General features: G+C 39.9%; 4 protein-coding genes across 4 annotated transcripts; all 4 read right to left on the reverse strand. All coding sequences in view use genetic code 12, as the record gives it.

Moving 5' to 3' along the window:
- Positions 1-309: 309 nt before the first annotated feature.
- On the reverse strand, positions 310-1,683 carry RJT20DRAFT_5189 (uncharacterized protein; the record flags this gene model as incomplete). The annotated part of the gene is made up of 1 exon (XM_064920484.1): positions 310-1,683. The coding sequence occupies one exon, from the start codon at positions 1,681-1,683 to the stop codon at positions 310-312; it is 1,374 nt and encodes a 457-aa protein (XP_064777680.1).
- An 813-nt stretch (positions 1,684-2,496) lies between these two features.
- On the reverse strand, positions 2,497-6,978 carry RJT20DRAFT_5190 (cell-wall agglutinin N-terminal ligand-sugar binding-domain-containing protein; the record flags this gene model as incomplete). The annotated part of the gene is made up of 1 exon (XM_064920485.1): positions 2,497-6,978. The coding sequence occupies one exon, from the start codon at positions 6,976-6,978 to the stop codon at positions 2,497-2,499; it is 4,482 nt and encodes a 1,493-aa protein (XP_064777681.1).
- A 1,395-nt stretch (positions 6,979-8,373) lies between these two features.
- Positions 8,374-9,507, reverse strand: RJT20DRAFT_5191 (uncharacterized protein; the record flags this gene model as incomplete). Its single annotated transcript, XM_064920486.1, has 1 exon — positions 8,374-9,507. The coding sequence occupies one exon, from the start codon at positions 9,505-9,507 to the stop codon at positions 8,374-8,376; it is 1,134 nt and encodes a 377-aa protein (XP_064777682.1).
- Positions 9,508-10,096: 589 nt separating this feature from the next.
- Positions 10,097-23,412, reverse strand: RJT20DRAFT_18893 (putative agglutinin-like protein). Its single transcript, XM_064919249.1, has 9 exons — positions 21,234-23,412; positions 19,769-21,017; positions 17,994-18,040; positions 16,521-17,021; positions 14,469-14,684; positions 12,417-12,524; positions 11,946-12,092; positions 11,622-11,729; positions 10,097-11,405 (listed from the first exon to the last, which is right to left on the reverse strand). Exons 1-9 carry the CDS (start codon positions 22,951-22,953, stop codon positions 10,324-10,326), a joined length of 5,178 nt encoding a protein of 1,725 aa, XP_064777683.1. The 5' UTR covers positions 22,954-23,412; the 3' UTR covers positions 10,097-10,323.
- Between the last annotated feature and the right edge of the window lie 1,395 nt (positions 23,413-24,807).

The following is a 24,807-nucleotide window of genomic DNA, read 5'->3' on the forward strand; positions in this document are numbered from 1 at the left end:
AACTGGCGGAAGAAAGTTCATGGAAATACGTAGAATCTTGCCTGTGTCTTCATGACACATGCAAGCTCCATTACTTTGTATTATATATTATTGTATATTTTTTCTCAAGTGCATACCACTCTTCATTTACTCAGATAACTCATTTCACTTTATTGGAGAGATATTCCTTATAAACTATTACATAAAAGGCGAAAAGCAAAGGCATGTTTATAGTTCCAGACTAGCACGCTCACGATCGATACGATTCGCTTGTGATACAAAAGAATCCCATGCATCTTCAAGATTCTCATAGTCAAAGGTAATGGAGAGTCATAGAATGAAAAGGACAAGCGGAATTAAAAATGCCGACAAGAGAGCAATGTAAATTGACATCGATGATATCTTTTTCGTGGATCCTGAACCATACAATGCCTGGTATTCTGCATCCAGTAACAATGGGCCAGATGATTGTGATGAGACTACTAAACTGTCCAAGTACTCGTCCTCATTATACTCAGCAGTGTAACCTTCAGAAACATGTCTATCATTGGAAATGTCATCATGACCATATCTACCCGAATCATGTCCATCACCAGTACTTTCATCGCCAGCACTTTCATCAGCAGCAAATTCTTTACCATTATGATCTTTACCTGCATGTTCATCAGCAACATATCCATCAACAACATATTCATCACCAACGTGTTCTTCACCAGCATGTGTTTCATCAGCATGTTCGTCGCCAGTGTGATCATTAGATTGTTCTGAACATTCTGGAATTGGGAGACTTTCTTTGTCTTCGATCTCCTCTGTCAAGTCATCACTGACAACTTGCTCTTCATTTCCGTATCCAGTAGGCTCACTTTGTACATTGCTGATACGCGTACTCGTTAAGGTAGTTAGTAATGCCGAGTTTTCAGTATACGAAACAACTGGCACATCCTCTTCAACTTGATCACCATGAATAGTACTTGTTTTAGAGTCAGACTTATCAGTTCCCTTCGAGATTCCCTCTGTTACATTTTCGGTTTCAATTGGTTTATTCTTGTCCTTTGGCACTTCCTCAATGGGTTCTTCAACAAAGGTCTTTTCGCTTCCAAATCCAGAATCAGTAGATCTCCCTTCTTCACTTTCGTTAGCTGCTGGAGTCTCCACTATAGATACATCATTGGTTACTGCTGTTGGGTCGTCTGTTTCGTTTTGGAGCTCTGATTCAATTGAAACATCTGCAATGTTCGTTGGAACTACTGTATCTACTAAGGAACTGACTGTCTTGACAATAGAATTTGTCTCATCTCTTTCAGTGACTGGTGAACTTTGCATTTCTTGAGACACGACATCGGTGCTTTCAGTTTCGACCACGGAATGTTCACTCTCGAATTCTGCTTCAGTGTTCTTGATCACTGCTGAGCTTGTTGGCAAAGCATCGGGTTCTCTGGAAGAGACATCAATGTCTTTTACTGATGTATAGATGCTCTCTATTGCTGTAGAGCTCCCCGGTTTTGAAGAAATGAAATCCTCTACGAACAATGACAGATCAATGCCTACTGTTGACTCTTCGATACTCTGAGTAGACAATGAAGAGCTGATTTGTGATTCTGAGCTGACCTTAAGTGAGGAACTGGTGTAAGATGAAGTGCTTGCTTCAGATAATGAGCTGACCTTCCAATGTTGAGCTAGCTTCTGATGTAAAGATACTTTCATATGAGGAAGACAAGCAGTCCCTCACAACACTAGACTGAGTGCCAAATTGACTGGTGGCATCAGTAACGCCTGCATCTTCACTGGTCTCAGCAGACGCTGTTACTCCATCATCTGTAGTTGATGAGCTTCCCCCATCTTGGAACTTGAATTATTACAGTGTCGGTACCCCCTTGTGAATCACTCACTGTTACCGATGTAGTATAATCTTCGTGCCAAGTTGAAGTTATAGTTGTCTCTGCGTTAGAAGGAACACTAACCACTGCTGTCAAACATTGTACATGTTGACTCGTTGTAACTTTTCAAAAATGACGTGGTTACTAAATGAAAGCAGGTCTCAGGATACAGCATCATCCAGGAAAAGGTTTCAACAGTATGTTTAACGGAGAGCGACGTGCTTTTCTGGGCTCCCCCCCAATAGAATGGAACTTCCAAGCCATCTAATTGACACTTGCAAAATATATTGATATTGAATGTATCCAATTGTGTGTATACGACCTAAATGAATCTATGTAGGAATAGAAATTTAATAAAATATCGAAAACATGTCTTCGAAGTCAAAGGGATGTAAAATAGCACAGGAAAGAAAGAAAACGAAAATATATTGATATTGAATGTATCCAATTGTGTGTATACAACCTAAATGAATCTATGTACTAATAGAAATTTAATGAAATATCGAAAACATGCCTTCGAAGTCAAAGGGATGCAAAATAGAATTCAAAAATTTAAGTAACCAGAGAACAAAAATATGTTAATATCAGTCCAAACTGTGCGGTGTATGTAATCAAGAAGAAACCCCGAAACATTGAAAGTTTAAAACAATAACGTTGTTATAAAAGAAATTAAGAGTATGCTGAGCGAAGAGATCTTCGTTATAGATCCTGTGCCTTCGTAACTTGTGACTTCAGGTGTAGGGATAGATGATGCTGAAGTAGTTAATTGCTGTAAAGTGGTTGGGGAACTCGAATCTGTGCCTGAAGTTGTTTTACCAAATTCATTACTATCCGAAGCCACTACATCCCAATTTTCGTGGCCGCTGGCTGTCAATTCATGAGGTCTCAGAGGAATTGAAATTGTGTCTGCAGTTTCAGAAGAATTGATTTCACTTGTAGCAGACAATGTGATGGGTGTATAATTATTGCCACTGTGACTTGTTGAAGGCAATGGTGTCTCCCTTGTCAGGCTCTTACTTTGGTTGCCATCATTGGCAGTTGATGTTGATAACTCAATGGTCTGAGTATCACTAGGACTGCTGCTGGATGCGGAGACCACAATTGTAGCTATCAAAGAGGTTGCATCTGTATCTATGCTGGAAAGCCTATCATCTTCGGAAGATAATTTCAGGATAGTGCTAGTAGCTGCACTCTTAAAACTGCTTTCCCCATGGTCTAGCGTAGCAGTCAAGTCATATGTTGACTTAACACTTACATCAGGTTTGTCGGATATTACTTCAATTACTGTACCAGTCTGACTTCCAGATACAGTGTATGTGGAGGTAGCATCACTAGTCCAAGCTGTGGTCCAGGTTACTTGAGGATGACTTACTGGTATGGAGCTGTTGTAGTAACCTGTCCACGGAGTCGAACTTGAAGCGGAAACAAGGCTAGATGGAACAATTATAACAGTATCGGTACTGCCTTGAATTTCGCTGGTAGCTGATTTGGAGGACTCTCCAGTCCAAGCGGACGTCAAAATACTTTCAGATACTGATGGTACTTCCACGATTACAGTATCAGTACCACTTTTGTGATCACTAGAAGTTACTGAAGAAACGACGTCTCCACTCGAACTTGGCGTACTACTTGTATCATACGACGGTACTTCTACAATTACTATATCAGTTCCACTTTGATTGTCTGTTGAAGTAATTGTTGTTGTGAAATCACCTGTCCATGTCGATGTAGTAGTTGTCTGTGAATTTGAAGGAACTTCGACAATTACTGTATCAGTTCCACCTTGATTGTCTGTTGAAGTAATTGTTGTTGTGAAATCACCTGTCCATGTCGATGTAGTAGTTGTCTGTGAATTTGAAGGAACTTCGACAATTACTGTATCAGTTCCACCTTGATTGTCTGTTGAAGTAATTGTTGTTGTGAAATCACCTGTCCATGTCGATGTAGTAGTTGTCTGAGCATTTGAAGGAACTTCAACAATTACTGTATCAGTTCCACCTTGATTGTCTGTTGAAGTAATTGTTGTTGTGAAATTACCTGTCCATGTCGATGTAGTAGTTGTCTGAGCATTTGAAGGAACTTCGACAATTACTGTATCAGTTCCACCTTGATTGTCTGTTGAAGTAATTGTTGTTGTGAAATCACCTGTCCATGTCGATGTAGTAGTTGTTTGAGCATTTGAAGGAACTTCGACAATTACTGTATCAGTTCCACCTTGATTGTCTGTTGAAGTAATTGTTGTTGTGAAATCACCTGTCCATGTCGATGTAGTAGTTGTCTGAGCATTTGAAGGAACTTCAACAATTACTGTATCAGTTCCACCTTGATTGTCTGTTGAAGTAATTGTTGTTGTGAAATCACCTGTCCATGTCGATGTAGTAGTTGTCTGAGCATTTGAAGGAACTTCGACAATTACTGTATCAGTTCCACCTTGATTGTCTGTTGAAGTAATTGTTGTTGTGAAATCACCTGTCCATGTCGATGTAGTAGTTGTTTGAGCATTTGAAGGAACTTCGACAATTACTGTATCAGTTCCACCTTGATTGTCTGTTGAAGTAATTGTTGTTGTGAAATCACCTGTCCATGTCGATGTAGTAGTTGTCTGAGCATTTGAAGGAACTTCGACAATTACTGTATCAGTTCCACCTTGATTGTCTGTTGAAGTAATTGTTGTTGTGAAATCACCTGTCCATGTCGATGTAGTAGTTGTCTGAGCATTTGAAGGAACTTCGACAATTACTGTATCAGTTCCACCTTGATTGTCTGTTGAAGTAATTGTTGTTGTGAAATCACCTGTCCATGTCGATGTGGTAGTTGTCTGTGCATTTGAAGGAACTTCAACAATTACTGTATCAGTTCCACCTTGATTGTCTGTTGAAGTAATTGTTGTTGTGAAATTACCTGTCCATGTCGATGTAGTAGTTGTCTGTGCATTTGAAGGAACTTCAATGATCACAGTATCAGTTCCACCATGACTGGCTGTTGAAGTAATTGTTGTTGTGAAATCACCGGTCCATGTCGATGTAGTAGTTGTCTGTGAATTTGAAGGAACTTCGACAATTACTGTATCAGTTCCACCTTGATTGTCTGTTGAAGTAATTGTTGTTGTGAAATCACCTGTCCATGTCGATGTAGTAGTTGTCTGAGCATTTGAAGGAACTTCGACAATTACTGTATCAGTTCCACCTTGATTGTCTGTTGAAGTAATTGTTGTTGTGAAATCACCTGTCCATGTCGATGTAGTAGTTGTCTGAGCATTTGAAGGAACTTCAACAATTACTGTATCAGTTCCACCTTGATTGTCTGTTGAAGTAATTGTTGTTGTGAAATCACCTGTCCATGTCGATGTAGTAGTTGTCTGAGCATTTGAAGGAACTTCAACAATTACTGTATCAGTTCCACCTTGATTGTCTGTTGAAGTAATTGTTGTTGTGAAATCACCTGTCCATGTCGATGTAGTAGTTGTTTGAGCATTTGAAGGAACTTCAACAATTACTGTATCAGTTCCACCTTGATTGTCTGTTGAAGTAATTGTTGTTGTGAAATCACCTGTCCATGTCGATGTAGTAGTTGTTTGAGCATTTGAAGGAACTTCAACAATTACTGTATCAGTTCCACCTTGATTGTCTGTTGAAGTAATTGTTGTTGTGAAATCACCTGTCCATGTCGATGTAGTAGTTGTCTGAGCATTTGAAGGAACTTCGACAATTACTGTATCAGTTCCACCTTGATTGTCTGTTGAAGTAATTGTTGTTGTGAAATCACCTGTCCATGTCGATGTAGTAGTTATTTGAGCATTTGAAGGAACTTCGACAATTACTGTATCAGTACCACCTGGTGTATCTGTAAGGGTAAGTGAGCTGGTCTGTAAGCCTGTCCAGGTCGTGGTTTGCGTAGTAGTGGGATTAGGCGGTCTCTGTGTTGGGATCTCTACTATGACTGTGGCAGTTTGTCCTGGGGTAGCGGTGACAGTTGTGGTAGTCGTCTGGTACCCAGTCCAGGTTGAAGTGATAGTAATTGTTGGAATTGGTACATTAACTTCAATTGTTTTGGTATTTCCTGGTGCAGTATCGAATGGTAATGTAGTCAATTGAGTTGTCGACTTAGTCCAAGTCTTGGTAGTAACTACTACAACGTTACCATTAGAACCAGTACCTGAATTATCATAGTTACCCCAGTCGATAATAGGATTGTACTCGTAGCTATTAAAATCAGAACAGACGTAGGAATTAGTATAAGAAACTGCAAGTCTTGAACTCAGCTGTCTTATTAAACCGTCGATAAATGGTCTAAAACCAGCAGGAATGTTGTTATATGAGATCAGAAAACCATTAGAAGTACACCTTGGTGTGAATGAAAAATCAGATTCTGTTTCAGGGAAGTACCAAGCATTGAGCTGATCAGTGATTGCGGCATGGACCGAAGAACAGTCCAAAGTTCCACCTGAAAAACTTAAACCTAACGTACCATACATGTAGCCATTAGGACAGTTTCCTGCCAATAGGTAATGTTGGTATTGATTTGTAGATGGAGCAGCTCTGTTCCTAAATACGATAGTGTCAGGATCGAAGTTGTCGGGCATGGGAGAACCGGCTTGGAAATTGGCTGTAGTTGACAATTTATTTGGACCATCATTGAAAGTCACTGTATTAGTACCAGGTGTGAAACAGGTAGAGTCTTCAAGATCTGTCTGTAAGGCACTTCCACCAACATTAAAGGTTATTGGAAAGTTCACAGTACCACTTGCGTATGTTGAGCCAGTAACGATTTTAGCTACAGTACATTGTAATTGTGAGTAGGGCACAACAATTTCACCAGGACTGAACTTACAAGTAGCGTAGACATCATTATTCACCTTAAGATCGACTGAATTGACACCAGCGGGTGTTGTGAATTTAAACACACAGGGCATATTTAATGTGAAGGTATCTCCTGCTTTTTCTTTGCTTCCATCAATAACCCAATGCAATGTTGCAATCCAACTAGGCTTGTTAGGAGATGCAATAGAATAGTCACCAGCATTTTGGAATACAAGTGATTCAAAATTTGTAAACACACCAGTAACTTCCTTTGCAGCTGCAAAAGCGACAGAACCTATTAGTACAAGGTTTTTAATAAGCATTTGGCTGAGAAATTTGTGGTTGCAAAGTCATTTTCTCCAGATTAGCTTCAAGAAATACAGCGTCAATCCAGAGTTATATATTCATCAGCAATTGAATCAGAGTCCTCATATCATAACTCCGAATTCTAAGAGTTGAAAAGAATTTCTTAAAAGAAGACTCATTGCATAAGATATGTCCTCAAGGATGTACATGAAGCTTAATTTTTTGGCAATAGCAAGCAATGGTATGTGTATATGCCCTGCTTGTTGCTTCGGTGAATTGTTAATTTGTTCTTAACTGGCCGACATCTCCGTCACCATTAACTGTATCTACTTCCATTTTTGTAGTATAACAGTCCTCTTCTCGGTTAAGAACTGAACTTTGCCAAGCAAGAGCACTGCAAGTGAAAAAGAATATGCACCTAACTGCCCTAGTTAAATTCCACCGTTTGTAATGCCGATGATGTCAGTTTGATCTAAGGTACTAGCTGAACTTCGGTATGCGGGTTCCTGGAGTTATCATAACTCCAAATTCCAAGAGTTGAAGTTCGAAAAAGAATTTCTTAAAAGAAGACTCATTGCATAAGATATATCATCAGGAATGTACATGAAGCTTTATTTTTTGGCAATACGAATGTATATGCCCTGCTTGTTGCTTCGGTGAATTGTTAATTTGTTCTTAACTGGCCGACATCTCCGTCACCATTAACTGTATCTACTTCCATTTTTGTAGTATAACAGTCCTCTTCTCGGTTAAGAACTGAACTTTGCCAAGCAAGAGCACTGCAAGTGAAAAAGAATATGCACCTAACTGCCCTAGTTAAATTCCACCGTTTGTAATGCCGATGATGTCAGCTTGATCTAAGGTACTAGCTGAACTTCGGTATCAGGGTTCCTGGAGTAAAGCTCTCATTCGACATGGACATGTTGGAAACTGACGCAGCATTACGAGTTTTCGGTGAAAGTTGTGCACCGATACTACCAAATTATACACATGTGCCAATAATATTGGAACTGTCACAGACAAGAATTACGATTGTAGCAAAAAGCTAGCACTTCTCGCCATTGCATCCGTTGCTCTCCATTGCGTCCGTTGCTCGCCTGAAAATTTAAAAATAATATTGCATACATTTCTTACAGAAAAATTATTAAAGTTTGATCCAGTTACAAAACAGGAGATTTTATCATTCACTATTCAAAGCATCAATGGAAATCTAATCCTTTTGGGGTTACGAACAATGGTCGAATCAATCCTGTTCATTCCAGGGTCGGTATCTTTCGTAAAGTGCTATTCCAACTTTAGATAGGGATGAAACTCTAGTCTATAATGCGAGCTGATGAATCCAAGCGTAGTATTACTTCCTACGCACACCAACCAGTTGAAATGCTAAAAGTCAGCTTATTAAAGTGGTTACACTATGATTGGTATAGTTCTTGTGTTGGTTTGAAAACAGTACCAGCATGATCTTTACCTGCATGTTCATCAGCAACATATCCATCAACAACATATTCATCACCAACGTGTTCTTCACCAGCATGTGTTTCACCAGCATGTTTTTCACCAACATTTTCATCAGCATGTTCGTCGCCAGTGTGATCATTAGATTGTTCTGAACATTCTGGAATTGGGAGACTTTCTTTGTCTTCGATCTCCTCTGTCAAGTCATCACTGACAACTTGCTCTTCATTTCCGTATCCAGTAGGCTCACTTTGTACATTGCTGATACGCGTACTCGTTAAGGTAGTTAGTAATGCCGAGTTTTCAGTATACGAAACAACTGGCACATCCTCTTCAACTTGATCACCATGAATAGTACTTGTTTTAGAGTCAGACTTATCAGTTCCCTTCGAGATTCCCTCTGTTACATTTTCGGTTTCAATTGGTTTATTCTTGTCCTTTGGCACTTCCTCAATGGGTTCTTCAACAAAGGTCTTTTCGCTTCCAAATCCAGAATCAGTAGATCTCCCTTCTTCACTTTCGTTAGCTGCTGGAGTCTCCACTATAGATACATCATTGGTTACTGCTGTTGGGTCGTCTGTTTCGTTTTGGAGCTCTGATTCAATTGAAACATCTGCAATGTTCGTTGGAACTACTGTATCTACTAAGGAACTGACTGTCTTGACAATAGAATTTGTCTCATCTCTTTCAGTGACTGGTGAACTTTGCATTTCTTGAGACACGACATCGGTGCTTTCAGTTTCGACCACGGAATGTTCACTCTCGAATTCTGCTTCAGTGTTCTTGATCACTGCTGAGCTTGTTGGCAAAGCATCGGGTTCTCTGGAAGAGACATCAATGTCTTTTACTGATGTATAGATGCTCTCTATTGCTGTAGAGCTCCCCGGTTTTGAAGAAATGAAATCCTCTACGAACAATGACAGATCAATGCCTACTGTTGACTCTTCGATACTCTGAGTAGACAATGAAGAGCTGATTTGTGATTCTGAGCTGACCTTAAGTGAGGAACTGGTGTAAGATGAAGTGCTTGCTTCAGATAATGAGCTGACCTTCCAATGTTGAGCTAGCTTCTGATGTAAAGATACTTTCATATGAGGAAGACAAGCAGTCCCTCACAACACTAGACTGAGTGCCAAATTGACTGGTGGCATCAGTAACGCCTGCATCTTCACTGGTCTCAGCAGACGCTGTTACTCCATCATCTGTAGTTGATGAGCTTCCCCCATCTTGGAACTTGAATTATTACAGTGTCGGTACCCCCTTGTGAATCACTCACTGTTACCGATGTAGTATAATCTTCGTGCCAAGTTGAAGTTATAGTTGTCTCTGCGTTAGAAGGAACACTAACCACTGCTGTCAAACATTGTACATGTTGACTCGTTGTAACTTTTCAAAAATGACGTGGTTACTAAATGAAAGCAGGTCTCAGGATACAGCATCATCCAGGAAAAGGTTTCAACAGTATGTTTAACGGAGAGCGACGTGCTTTTCTGGGCTCCCCCCCAATAGAATGGAACTTCCAAGCCATCTAATTGACACTTGCAAAATATATTGATATTGAATGTATCCAATTGTGTGTATACGACCTAAATGAATCTATGTAGGAATAGAAATTTAATGAAATATCGAAAAAAACATGCCTTCGAAGTCAAAGGGATGCAAAATATTGCAGGAAAGAAAGAAAACGAAAATATATTGATATTGAATGTATCCAATTGTGTGTATACAACCTAAATGAATCTATGTACGAATAGAAATTTAATGAAATATCGAAAACATGCCTTCGAAGTCAAAGGGATGCAAAATGGAATGCAAAAAGTTAAGTAACCAGAGAACAAAAATATGTTAATATCAGTCCAAACTGTGCGGTGTATGTAATCAAGAAGAAACCCCGAAACATTGAAAGTTTAAAACAATAACGTTGTTATAAAAGAAATGAAGAGTATGCTGAGCGAAGAGATCTTCGTTATAGATCCTGTGCCTTCGTAACTTGTGACTTCAGGTGTAGGGATAGATGATGCTGAAGTAGTTAATTGCTGTAAAGTGGTTGGGGAACTCGAATCTGTGCCTGAAGTTGTTTTACCAAATTCATTACTATCCGAAGCCACTACATCCCAATTTTCGTGGCCGCTGGCTGTCAATTCATGAGGTCTCAGAGGAATTGAAATTGTGTCTGCAGTTTCAGAAGAATTGATTTCACTTGTAGCAGACAATGTGATGGGTGTATAATTATTGCCACTGTGACTTGTTGAAGGCAATGGTGTCTCCCTTGTCAGGCTCTTACTTTGGTTGCCATCATTGGCAGTTGATGTTGATAACTCAATGGTCTGAGTATCACTAGTACTGCTGCTGGATGCGGAGACCACAATTGTAGCTATCAAAGAGGTTGCATCTGTATCTATGCTGGAAAGCCTATCATCTTCGGAAGATAATTTCAGGATAGTGCTAGTAGCTGCACTCTTAAAACTGCTTTCCCCATGGTCTAGCGTAGCAGTCAAGTCATATGTTGACTTAACACTTACATCAGGTTTGTCGGATATTACTTCAATTACTGTACCAGTCTGACTTCCAGATACAGTGTATGTGGAGGTAGCATCACTAGTCCAAGCTGTGGTCCAGGTTACTTGAGGATGACTTACTGGTATGGAGCTGTTGTAGTAACCTGTCCACGGAGTCGAACTTGAAGCGGAAACAAGGCTAGATGGAACAATTATAACAGTATCGGTACTGCCTTGAATTTCGCTGGTAGCTGATTTGGAGGACTCTCCAGTCCAAGCGGACGTCAAAATACTTTCAGATACTGATGGTACTTCCACGATTACAGTATCAGTACCACTTTTGTGATCACTAGAAGTTACTGAAGAAACGACGTCTCCACTCGAACTTGGCGTACTACTTGTATCATACGACGGTACTTCTACAATTACTGTATCAATTGTCGTTGTCTGTGAATTTGAAGGAACTTCGACAATTACTGTATCAGTTCCACCTTGATTGTCTGTTGAAGTAATTGTTGTTGTGAAATCACCTGTCCATGTCGATGTAGTAGTTGTCTGTGCATTTAAAGGAACTTCAATGATCACAGTATTAGTTCCACCATGACTGTCTGTTGAAGTAATTGTAGTTGTGAAATTACCGGTCCATGTCGATGTAGTTGTTGTCTGCGCATTTGAGGGTACTTCAATGATCACAGTGTCAGTTCCACCTTGATTGTCTGTTGAAGTAATTATTGTTGTGAAATCACCTGTCCATGTCGATGTGGTAGTTGTCTGTGCATGTGAAGGAACTTCGACAATTACTGTATCAGTTCCACCTTGATTGTCTGTTGAAGTAATTGTTGTTGTGAAATTACCTGTCCATGTCGATGTAGTAGTTGTCTGGGCATTTGAAGGAACTTCGACAATTACTGTATCAGTTCCACCTTGATTGTCTGTTGAAGTAATTGTTGTTGTGAAATTACCAGTCCATGTCGATGTAGTAGTTGTCTGTGCATTTGAAGGAACTTCAATGATCACAGTATCAGTTCCACCGTGACTGGCTGTTGAAGTAATTGTTGTTGTGAAATTACCGGTCCATGTCGATGTGGTAGTTGTCTGTGCATTTGAAGGAACTTCGACAATTACTGTATCAGTTCCACCATGGCTGGCTGTTGAAGTAATTGTTGTTGTGAAATTACCTGTCCATGTCGATGTAGTAATTATTTGAGCATTTGAAGGAACTTCGACAATTACTGTATCAGTTCCACCTTGATTGTCTGTTGAAGTAATTGTTGTTGTGAAATTACCAGTCCATGTCGATGTAGTAGTTGTCTGTGCATTTGAAGGAACTTCAATGATCACAGTATCAGTTCCAGCGTGACTGTCTGTTGAAGTAATTATTGTTGTGAAATCACCTGTCCATGTCGATGTAGTAGTTGTCTGAGAATTTGAAGGAACTTCGACAATTACTGTATCAGTTCCACCATGACTGGCTGTTGAAGTAATTGTAGTTGTGAAATTACCGGTCCATGTCGATGTGGTAGTTGTCTGTGCATTTGAAGGAACTTCGACAATTACTGTATCAGTTCCACCATGACGGGCTGTTGAAGTAATTGTTGTTGTGAAATCACCTGTCCATGTCGATGTGGTAGTTGTCTGTGCATTTGAAGGAACTTCAATGATCACAGTATCAGTTCCACCATGACTGACTGTTGAAGTAATTGTAGTTGTGAAATTACCGGTCCATGTCGATGTGGTAGTTGTCTGTGCATTTGAAGGAACTTCGACAATTACTGTATCAGTTTCACCTTGATTGTCTGTTGAAGTAATTGTTGTTGTGAAATTACCGGTCCATGTCGATGTAGTAGTTGTCTGAGAATTTGAAGGAACTTCGACAATTACTGTATCAGTTCCACCGTGACTGTCTGTTGAAGTAATTGTTGTTGTGAAATTACCAGTCCATGTCGATGTAGTAGTTGTCTGTGCATTTGAGGGAACTTCAATGATCACAGTATCAGTTCCACCATGACGGGCTGTTGAAGTAATTGTTGTTGTGAAATCACCTGTCCATGTCGATGTGGTAGTTGTCTGTGCATTTGAAGGAACTTCAATGATCACAGTATCAGTTCCACCGTGACTGTCTGTTGAAGTAATTGTTGTTGTGAAATTACCAGTCCATGTCGATGTAGTAGTTGTCTGTGCATTTGAAGGAACTTCAATGATCACAGTATCAGTTCCACCTTGATTGTCTGTTGAAGTAATTGTTGTTGTGAAATTACAGGTCCATGTCGATGTAGTAGTTGTTTGAGCATTTGAAGGAACTTCGACAATTACTGTATCAGTTCCACCTTGATTGTCTGTTGAAGTAATTGTTGTTGTGAAATTACCAGTCCATGTCGATGTAGTAGTTGTCTGTGCATTTGAGGGAACTTCAATGATCACAGTATCAGTTCCACCATGACTGACTGTTGAAGTAATTGTTGTTGTGAAATTACCGCTCCATGTCGATGTAGTAGTTGTCTGTGCATTTGAGGGAACTTCAATGATCACAGTATCAGTTCCACCATGACTGACTGTTGAAGTAATTGTTGTTGTGAAATTACCGCTCCATGTCGATGTAGTAGTTGTCTGTGCATTTGAAGGAACTTCAATGATCACAGTATCAGTTCCACCGTGACTGTCTGTTGAAGTAATTGTTGTTGTGAAATTACCAGTCCATGTCGATGTAGTAGTTGTCTGTGCATTTGAGGGAACTTCAATGATCACAGTATCAGTTCCACCATGACTGACTGTTGAAGTAATTGTTGTTGTGAAATTACCGCTCCATGTCGATGTAGTAGTTGTCTGTGCATTTGAAGGAACTTCAATGATCACAGTATCAGTTCCACCGTGACTGTCTGTAGACGTAATTGTAGTTGTGAAATTACCGGTCCATGTCGATGTGGTAGTTGTCTGTGCATTTGAAGGAACTTCAATGATCACAGTATCAGTTCCACCGTGACTGTCTGTTGAAGTAATTGTTGTTGTGAAATTACCAGTCCATGTCGATGTAGTAGTTGTCTGTGCATTTGAAGGAACTTCGACAATTACTGTATCAGTTCCACCTTGATTGTCTGTTGAAGTAATTGTTGTTGTGAAATTACCGGTCCATGTCGATGTAGTTGTTGCTTGAGCATTTGAAGGAACTTCGACAATTACTGTATCAGTTCCACCTTGATTGTCTGTTGAAGTAATTGTTGTTGTGAAATTACCAGTCCATGTCGATGTAGTAGTTGTCTGTGCATTTGAAGGAACTTCGACAATTACTGTATCAGTTCCACCTTGATTGTCTGTTGAAGTAATTGTTGTTGTGAAATTACCGGTCCATGTCGATGTAGTAGTTGTCTGAGCATTTGAAGGAACTTCAATGATCGCAATATCAGTTCCACCGTGACTGTCTGTTGACGTAATTGTAGTTGTGAAATCACCGGTCCATGTTGATGTTGTGGTTGTCTGTGCATTTGAAGGAACTTCGACAATTACTGTATCAGTTCCACCGTGACTGTATGTAGACGTAATTGTAGTTGTGAAATTACCGGTCCATGTCGATGTAGTAGTTGTCTGTGCATTTGAAGGAACTTCGACAATTACTGTATCAGTACCACCATGACTGTCTGTTGAAGTAATTGTTGTTGTGAAATTACCAGTCCATGTCGATGTAGTAGTTGTCTGAGCATTTGAGGGTACTTCAATGATCACAGTATCAGTTCCAGCGTGACTGTCTGTTGAAGTAATTGTTGTTGTGAAATCACCTGTCCATGTCGATGTAGTAGTTGTCTGTGCATTTGAAGGAACTTCGACAATTACTGTATCAGTTCCACCGTGACTGTCTGTAGACGTAATTGTAGTTGTGAAATTACCGGTCCATGTCGATGTAGTAGTTGTCTGTGCATTTGAAGGAACTTCGACAATTACTGTATCAGTTCCACCATGACTGGCTGTTGAAGTAATTGTTGTTGTGAAATTACCGCTCCATGTCGATGTAGTAGTTGTCTGTGAATTTGAAGGAACTTCGACAATTACTGTATCAGTACCACCATGACTGGCTGTTGAAGTAATTGCTGTTGTGAAATTACCAGTCCATGTCGATGTAGTAGTTGTCTGTGCATTTGAAGGAACTTCGACAATTACTGTATCAGTTCCACCGTGACTGTCTGTAGACGTAATTGTAGTTGTGAAATTACCGGTCCATGTCGATGTAGTAGTTGTCTGAGAATTTGAAGGAACTTCGACAATTACTGTATCAGTTCCACCTTGATTGTCTGTTGAAGTAATTGTTGTTGTGAAATTACCGGTCCATGTCGATGTAGTAATTATTTGAGCATTTGAAGGAACTTCGACAATTACTGTATCAGTACCACCATGACTGTCTGTTGAAGTAATTGTTGTTGTGAAATTACCAGTCCATGTCGATGTAGTAGTTGTCTGAGCATTTGAGGGTACTTCAATGATCACAGTATCAGTTCCAGCGTGACTGTCTGTTGAAGTAATTGTTGTTGTGAAATCACCTGTCCATGTCGATGTAGTAGTTGTCTGTGCATTTGAAGGAACTTCGACAATTACTGTATCAGTTCCACCGTGACTCTCTGTAGACGTAATTGTAGTTGTGAAATTACCGGTCCATGTCGATGTAGTAGTTGTCTGTGCATTTGAAGGAACTTCGACAATTACTGTATCAGTTCCACCATGACTGACTGTTGAAGTAATTGTTGTTGTGAAATTACCGCTCCATGTCGATGTAGTAGTTGTCTGTGCATTTGAAGGAACTTCAATGATCACAGTATCAGTTCCACCGTGACTGTCTGTTGAAGTAATTGTTGTTGTGAAATTACCAGTCCATGTCGATGTGGTAGTTGTCTGTGCATTTGAGGGAACTTCAATGATCACAGTATCAGTTCCACCATGACTGTCTGTTGAAGTAATTGTTGTTGTGAAATTACCGCTCCATGTCGATGTAGTAGTTGTCTGTGCATTTGAAGGAACTTCAATGATCACAGTATCAGTTCCACCGTGACTGTCTGTAGACGTAATTGTAGTTGTGAAATTACCGGTCCATGTCGATGTAGTAGTTGTCTGTGCATTTGAAGGAACTTCGACAATTACTGTATCAGTTCCACCTTGATTGTCTGTTGAAGTAATTGTTGTTGTGAAATTACCGCTCCATGTCGATGTAGTAGTTGTCTGTGCATTTGAAGGAACTTCAATGATCACAGTATCAGTTCCACCGTGACTGTCTGTTGAAGTAATTGTTGTTGTGAAATTACCAGTCCATGTCGATGTAGTAGTTGTCTGTGCATTTGAAGGAACTTCGACAATTACTGTATCAGTTCCACCGTGACTGTCTGTAGACGTAATTGTAGTTGTGAAATTACCGGTCCATGTCGATGTAGTAGTTGTCTGTGCATTTGAAGGAACTTCGACAATTACTGTATCAGTTCCACCATGACTGGCTGTTGAAGTAATTGTTGTTGTGAAATTACCGCTCCATGTCGATGTAGTAGTTGTCTGTGAATTTGAAGGAACTTCGACAATTACTGTATCAGTTCCACCGTGACTGTCTGTAGACGTAATTGTAGTTGTGAAATTACCGGTCCATGTCGATGTAGTAGTTGTCTGAGAATTTGAAGGAACTTCGACAATTACTGTATCAGTTCCACCATGACTGACTGTTGAAGTAATTGTTGTTGTGAAATTACCGCTCCATGTCGATGTAGTAGTTGTCTGTGCATTTGAGGGAACTTCAATGATCACAGTATCAGTTCCACCATGACTGACTGTTGAAGTAATTGTAGTTGTGACATTACCGGTCCATGTCGATGTAGTAGTTGTCTGAGCATTTGAAGGAACTTCAATTATCACAGTATTAGTCCCACCATGACTGGCTGTTGAAGTAATTGTTGTTGTGAAATTACCAGTCCAAGTCGATGTAGTAGTTGTCTGTGCATTTGAAGGAACTTCGACAATTACTGTATCAGTTCCACCTTGATTGTCTGTTGAAGTAATTGTTGTTGTGAAATTACCGGTCCATGTCGATGTAGTAATTATTTGAGCATTTGAAGGAACTTCGACAATTACTGTATCAGTTCCACCTTGATTGTCTGTTGAAGTAATTGTTGTTGTGAAATTACCGGTCCATGTCGATGTGGTAGTTGTCTGTGCATTTGAAGGAACTTCGACAATTACTGTATCAGTTCCACCGTGACTGTCTGTAGACGTAATTGTAGTTGTGAAATTACCGGTCCATGTCGATGTAGTAGTTGTCTGTGCATTTGAAGGAACTTCGACAATTACTGTATCAGTACCACCATGACTGTCTGTTGAAGTAATTGTTGTTGTGAAATTACCAGTCCATGTCGATGTAGTAGTTGTCTGAGCATTTGAGGGTACTTCAATGATCACAGTATCAGTTCCAGCGTGACTGTCTGTTGAAGTAATTGTTGTTGTGAAATCACCTGTCCATGTCGATGTAGTAGTTGTCTGTGCATTTGAAGGAACTTCGACAATTACTGTATCAGTTCCACCGTGACTCTCTGTAGACGTAATTGTAGTTGTGAAATTACCGGTCCATGTCGATGTAGTAGTTGTCTGTGCATTTGAAGGAACTTCGACAATTACTGTATCAGTTCCACCATGACTGGCTGTTGAAGTAATTGCTGTTGTGAAATTACCGGTCCATGTCGATGTAGTAGTTGTCTGAGCATTTGAAGGAACTTCGACAATTACTGTATCAGTTCCACCTTGATTGTCTGTTGAAGTAATTGTTGTTGTGAAATCACCGCTCCATGTCGATGTAGTAGTTGTCTGTGCATTTGAAGGAACTTCAATGATCACAGTATCAGTTCCACCGTGACTGTCTGTAGACGTAATTGTAGTTGTGAAATTACCGGTCCATGTCGATGTGGTAGTTGTCTGTGCATTTGAAGGAACTTCAATGATCACAGTATCAGTTCCACCGTGACTGTCTGTTGAAGTAATTGTTGTTGTGAAATTACCAGTCCATGTCGATGTAGTAGTTGTCTGTGCATTTGAAGGAACTTCAATGATCACAGTGTCAGTTCCACCATGAATGTCTGTTGAAGTAATTGTTGTTGTGAAATTACCGGTCCATGTCGATGTGGTGGTTATCTGTGAATTTGAAGGAACTTCGACAATTACTGTATCAGTTCCACCATGACGGGCTGTTGAAGTAATTGTAGTTGTGAAATCACCTGTCCATGTCGATGTGGTAGTTGTCTGTGCATTTGAAGGAACTTCAATGATCACAGTATCAGTTCCACCGTGACTGTCTGTTGAAGTAATTGTTGTTGTGAAATTACCAGTCCATGTCGATGTAGTAGTTGTCTGTGCATTTGAAGGAACTTCAATGATCACAGTGTCAGTTCCACCATGAATGTCTGTTGAAGTAATTGTTGTTGTGAAATTACCGGTCCATGTCGATGTGGTGGTTATCTGTGAATTTGAAGGAACTTCGACAATTACTGTATCAGTTCCACCATGACTGGCTGTTGAAGTAATTGTAGTTGTGAAATTACCGGTCCATGTCGATGTGGTAGTTGTCTGTGCATTTGAAGGAACTTCGACAATTACTGTATCAGTTCCACCATGACGGGCTGTTGAAGTAATTGTTGTTGTGAAATCACCTGTCCATGTCGATGTGGTAGTTGTCTGTGCATTTGAAGGAACTTCAATGATCACAGTATCAGTTCCACCGTGACTGTCTGTTGAAGTAATTGTAGTTGTGAAATTACCGGTCCATGTCGATGTGGTAGTTGTCTGAGAATTTGAAGGAACTTCGACAATTACTGTATCAGTTCCACCGTGACTGTCTGTTGACGTAATTGTAGTTGTGACATTACCGGTCCATGTCGATGTAGTAGTTGTCTGAGCATTTGAAGGAACTTCAATTATCACAGTATTAGTCCCACCATGACTGGCTGTTGAAGTAATTGTTGTTGTGAAATTACCAGTCCAAGTCGATGTAGTAGTTGTCTGTGCATTTGAAGGAACTTCGACAATTACTGTATCAGTTCCACCTTGATTGTCTGTTGAAGTAATTGTTGTTGTGAAATTACCGGTCCATGTCGATGTAGTAATTATTTGAGCATTTGAAGGAACTTCGACAATTACTGTATCAGTTCCACCTTGATTGTCTGTTGAAGTAATTGTTGTTGTGAAATTACCGGTCCATGTCGATGTGGTAGTTGTCTGTGCATTTGAAGGAACTTCGACAATTACTGTATCAGTTCCACCGTGACTGTCTGTAGACGTAATTGTAGTTGTGAAATTACCGGTCCATGTCGATGTAGTAGTTGTCTGTGCATTTGAAGGAACTTCGACAATTACTGTATCAGTACCACCATGACTGTCTGTTGAAGTAATTGTTGTTGTGAAATTACCAGTCCATGTCGATGTAGTAGTTGTCTGAGCATTTGAGGGTACTTCAATGATCACAGTATCAGTTCCAGCGTGACTGTCTGTTGAAGTAATTGTTGTTGTGAAATCACCTGTCCATGTCGATGTAGTAGTTGTCTGTGCATTTGAAGGAACTTCGACAATTACTGTATCAGTTCCACCGTGACTGTCTGTTGACGTAATTGTAGTTGTGAAATTACCGGTCCATGTCGATGTAGTAGTTGTCTGTGCATTTGAAGGAACTTCGACAATTACTGTATCAGTTCCACCATGACTGGCTGTTGAAGTAATTGCTGTTGTGAAATTACCGGTCCATGTCGATGTAGTAGTTGTCTGAGCATTTGAAGGAACTTCGACAATTACTGTATCAGTTCCACCTTGATTGTCTGTTGAAGTAATTGTTGTTGTGAAATCACCGCTCCATGTCGATGTAGTAGTTGTCTGTGCATTTGAAGGAACTTCAATGATCACAGTATCAGTTCCACCGTGACTGTCTGTAGACGTAATTGTAGTTGTGAAATTACCGGTCCATGTCGATGTGGTAGTTGTCTGTGCATTTGAAGGAACTTCAATGATCACAGTATCAGTTCCACCGTGACTGTCTGTTGAAGTAATTGTTGTTGTGAAATTACCAGTCCATGTCGATGTAGTAGTTGTCTGTGCATTTGAAGGAACTTCAATGATCACAGTGTCAGTTCCACCATGAATGTCTGTTGAAGTAATTGTTGTTGTGAAATTACCGGTCCATGTCGATGTGGTGGTTATCTGTGAATTTGAAGGAACTTCGACAATTACTGTATCAGTTCCACCATGACTGGCTGTTGAAGTAATTGTAGTTGTGAAATTACCGGTCCATGTCGATGTGGTAGTTGTCTGCGCATTTGAAGGAACTTCGACAATTACTGTATCAGTTCCACCATGACGGGCTGTTGAAGTAATTGTTGTTGTGAAATCACCTGTCCATGTCGATGTGGTAGTTGTCTGTGCATTTGAAGGAACTTCAATGATCACAGTATCAGTTCCACCGTGACTGTCTGTTGAAGTAATTGTTGTTGTGAAATTACCAGTCCATGTCGATGTAGTAGTTGTCTGTGCATTTGAAGGAACTTCAATGATCACAGTGTCAGTTCCACCATGAATGTCTGTTGAAGTAATTGTTGTTGTGAAATTACCGGTCCATGTCGATGTGGTGGTTATCTGTGAATTTGAAGGAACTTCGACAATTACTGTATCAGTTCCACCATGACTGGCTGTTGAAGTAATTGTAGTTGTGAAATTACCGGTCCATGTCGATGTGGTAGTTGTCTGTGCATTTGAAGGAACTTCGACAATTACTGTATCAGTTCCACCATGACGGGCTGTTGAAGTAATTGTTGTTGTGAAATCACCTGTCCATGTCGATGTGGTAGTTGTCTGTGCATTTGAAGGAACTTCAATGATCACAGTATCAGTTCCACCGTGACTGTCTGTTGAAGTAATTGTAGTTGTGAAATTACCGGTCCATGTCGATGTGGTAGTTGTCTGTGCATTTGAAGGAACTTCGACAATTACTGTATCAGTTCCACCATGACTGGCTGTTGAAGTAATTGCTGTTGTGAAATTACCGGTCCATGTCGATGTAGTAGTTGTCTGAGCATTTGAAGGAACTTCGACAATTACTGTATCAGTTCCACCTTGATTGTCTGTTGAAGTAATTGTTGTTGTGAAATTACCAGTCCATGTCGATGTAGTAGTTGTCTGTGCATTTGAAGGAACTTCGACAATTACTGTATCAGTTCCACCATGACTGGCTGTTGAAGTAATTGTTGTTGTGAAATCACCTGTCCATGTCGATGTGGTAGTTGTCTGTGCATTTGAAGGAACTTCAATGATCACAGTATCAGTTCCACCGTGACTGTCTGTTGAAGTAATTGTTGTTGTGAAATTACCAGTCCATGTCGATGTAGTAGTTGTCTGTGCATTTGAAGGAACTTCAATGATCACAGTGTCAGTTCCACCATGAATGTCTGTTGAAGTAATTGTTGTTGTGAAATTACCGGTCCATGTCGATGTAGTTGTTGCTTGAGCATTTGAAGGAACTTCGACAATTACTGTATCAGTTCCACCATGACTGGCTGTTGAAGTAATTGCTGTTGTGAAATTACCAGTCCATGTCGATGTAGTAGTTGTCTGTGCATTTGAGGGAACTTCAATGATCACAGTATCAGTTCCACCATGACTGTCTGTAGAAGTAATTGTGGTTGTGAAATCACCTGTCCAAATCGATGTAGTAGTTGTCTGTGCATTTGAAGGAACTTCGACAATTACTGTATCAGTACCACCTGGTGTATCAGTAAGGGTAAGTGAGCTGGTCTGTAAGCCTGTCCAGGTCGTGGTTCGCGTAGTAGTAGGATTTGGCGGTCTCTTTGTTGGGATCTCTACTACGACTGTGGCAGTTTGTCCTGGGGTAGCTGTGACAGTTGTGGTAGTCGTCTGGTACCCAGTCCACGTTGTAGTGGTAGTAACTGTTGGGATTGGTACATTAACTTCAATTGTTTTGGTATTTCCTGGTGCAGTATCGAATGGTAATGTAGCCACTTGAGTTGTCGACTTAGTCCAAGTCTTGGTAGTAACTACTACAACGTTACCATTAGAACCAACATCTGAATTATCATACTTACCCCAGTTGATATCAGTATCGTACCTGTACCTCCGAAAATTAGAACAGACGTAGTTATTAGTATAAGAAACTGTAAGACTTGAACTCAGCTGTCTTATTAAACCGTCGATAAATGGTCTAAAACCAGCAGGAATGTTGTTATATGAGATCAGAAAACCATTAGAAGTACATCTTGGTGTGAATGAAAAATCAGATTCTGTTTCAGGGAAGTACCAAGCATTGAGCTGATCAGTGATTGCGGCATGGACCGAAGAACAGTCCAAAGTTCCACCTGAGAAACTGAAACCTAATTTACCAGACCTGTAGCCATTAGGACAGTTTCCTGCCAATAGGTAATGTTGGTATTGATTTGTAGATGGAGCAGCTCTATTTCTAAATACGATAGTGTAAGGATCGAAGTTGTCGGGCATGGGAGAACCGGCTTGGAAATTGGCTGTAGTTGACAATTTATTTGGACCATCATTGAAAGTCACTGTATTAGTACCAGGTGTGAAACAGGTAGAGTCTTCAAGATCTGTCTGTAAGGCACTTCCACCAACATTAAAGGTTATTGGAAAGTTCACAGTACCACTTGCGTATGTTGAGCCAGTAACGATTTTAGCTACAGTACATTGTAATTGTGAGTAGGGCACAACAATTTCACCAGGACTGAACTTACAAGTAGCGTAGACATCATTATTCACCTTAAGATCGACTGAATTGACACCAGCGGGTGTTGTGAATTTAAACACACAGGGCATATTTAATGTGAAGGTATCTCCTGCTTTTTCTTTGCTTCCATCAATAACCCAATGCAATGTTGCAATCCAACTGGGCTTGTCAGGAGATGCAATAGGATAGTCACCAGCATTCTGGAATACAAGTGATTCAAAATTTGTAAACACACCAGTAACTTCCTTTGCAGCTGCAAAAGCGACAGAAACTATTAGTACAAGGATTTTAATAAGCATTTAGCTGAGAAATTTGTGGTTGCAAAGTCATTTTCTCCAGATTTGCTTCAAGAAATACAGCGTCAATCCAGAGTTATATATTTATCAGCAATTGAATCAGAGTCCTCATATCATAACTCCGAATTCCAAGACTTGAAGTTCGAAAAGAATTTCTTAAAAAAAGACTCATTGTATAATATATCTCATCAGGGTTGTACATGAAGCTTTATTTTTTGGCAATAGTGTATATGCCCTGCTTGTTGCTTCGGGAAATTGTTATTTTGTTCTTAACTGGCCGACATCTCCGTCACCATTAACTGTATCTACTTCCATTTTTGTAGTATAACAGTCCTCTTCTCGGTTAAGAACTGAACTTTGCCAAGCAAAGCACTGCAAGTGAAAAAGAATATGCACCTACACTGCCCTAGTAAGAATTCCACCATTTGTAATGTCGATGATGTTAGCTTGAGCTAGAATGAGGAACATATTTACACTTTCTTTCTGGTACATATAAGCCAAGTAACAAGCTAATGTAATCCACTTCTTTACGAAGTAAAATCACTCCCAACAAGTGAATTACTACACCATTTTCAAGAGATCATATAGTGTATAGGAAGACCTTAATATTATTTAGTTAGTTAATATACAATTTCATTAAAGGAATTCTTTTATCTACTCAGAATGACATTCATTCCGAGTGCCTGTCTCTTTTTAACATTTCACCGCCAGTCATTTTTGCGACTACCAAAAGGAAATCTATTGCAGGGAGGTGCGACATTCATTTGAATAATACTGTACTAGCTGAACATCGGTATGAGGGTTCATGGAGTAAAGCTCTCATTCGACATGGTCATGTAAGTGCTGCAGAAAATATGCATAGAATTTAGTTTTTTTTCGCCAAAACTTCGCGTACTTTTAAGGTCTTCTTGGCTGCATTATAATGCCGCAGCCATTACAATTCATAATTTTCCGGGCCGGTACACTCCTGAAATTTTCTCCTCTCCTAGAAATGCTTAAAGTGGTGAAAGTGCTAGCAAGAGGCTCTTTTATGACCCGAAGTAGACATTATTCGAAGATAATTCGGAAAGATATTTATTCAAAGACGAAGGCCGACAGTTTTACTTTCATGACTCAATTCTTGTAATTGAGGAGAAACCACAATGGGCTAACGGAGACATATTTGGAAAATGCTAGGCATGCTGAGAATTACGTAAATGTGCACTTTATTTTTTGATTAGCTTTGATTATATAATCGAATCTAAGTTTAGTTAAGTTAGAAAAAAAAGAGCTAACCGACCTGCACTGCTTATTTGTATGCGTTAGACTGTTTGAATAAGCCGTACGTTTTCACCACATTCAGTAGGTATTTAGAATGTTAAGAACTTAACAAGTTAGGGGAAGTGTGGCGAGTAACTCTAATGTAAGGGAGGGTAAAAAAGGTAATTGTAGATGCTGGCTTTGCAATAGCCTCCTTTTGTACTTAATACTCCCCATCACAACTTGAAAAATTTCAAGACTCCGAATCCCCCAGAAGATTATTTAATTGAATTTCACATCAATACATCTGGATCTAAACCCTTGGTGATAGGCTACACCCCCGCCTCCATTTAAGAAAAATCTGATGACGCCAAGGACACAACTATCAATACATTTACCTCCAGAATCCATTAATATGCAGTTGGTATATTAGGCTTCGTATGCAATGCAGCTATTTTGTTCCTCTTGCATAAATTAAATACATAAAACCGACGGGAATGCGCCGGAAGAACGGGTTAATGGCAGGGAAACTAACCATGGTAACCGTTGATAGTCTAGGAAAAGCGGTTGTAAGGAACTAAATGCCCTGAAGGCAATTTGAAATCACTGGAGCAACCT

This window comes from Scheffersomyces xylosifermentans (assembly GCF_036884685.1).
Source record: "Scheffersomyces xylosifermentans strain CBS 12540 chromosome Unknown RJT20scaffold_1, whole genome shotgun sequence".
Lineage (NCBI taxonomy): Eukaryota > Fungi > Ascomycota > Pichiomycetes > Serinales > Debaryomycetaceae > Scheffersomyces > Scheffersomyces xylosifermentans.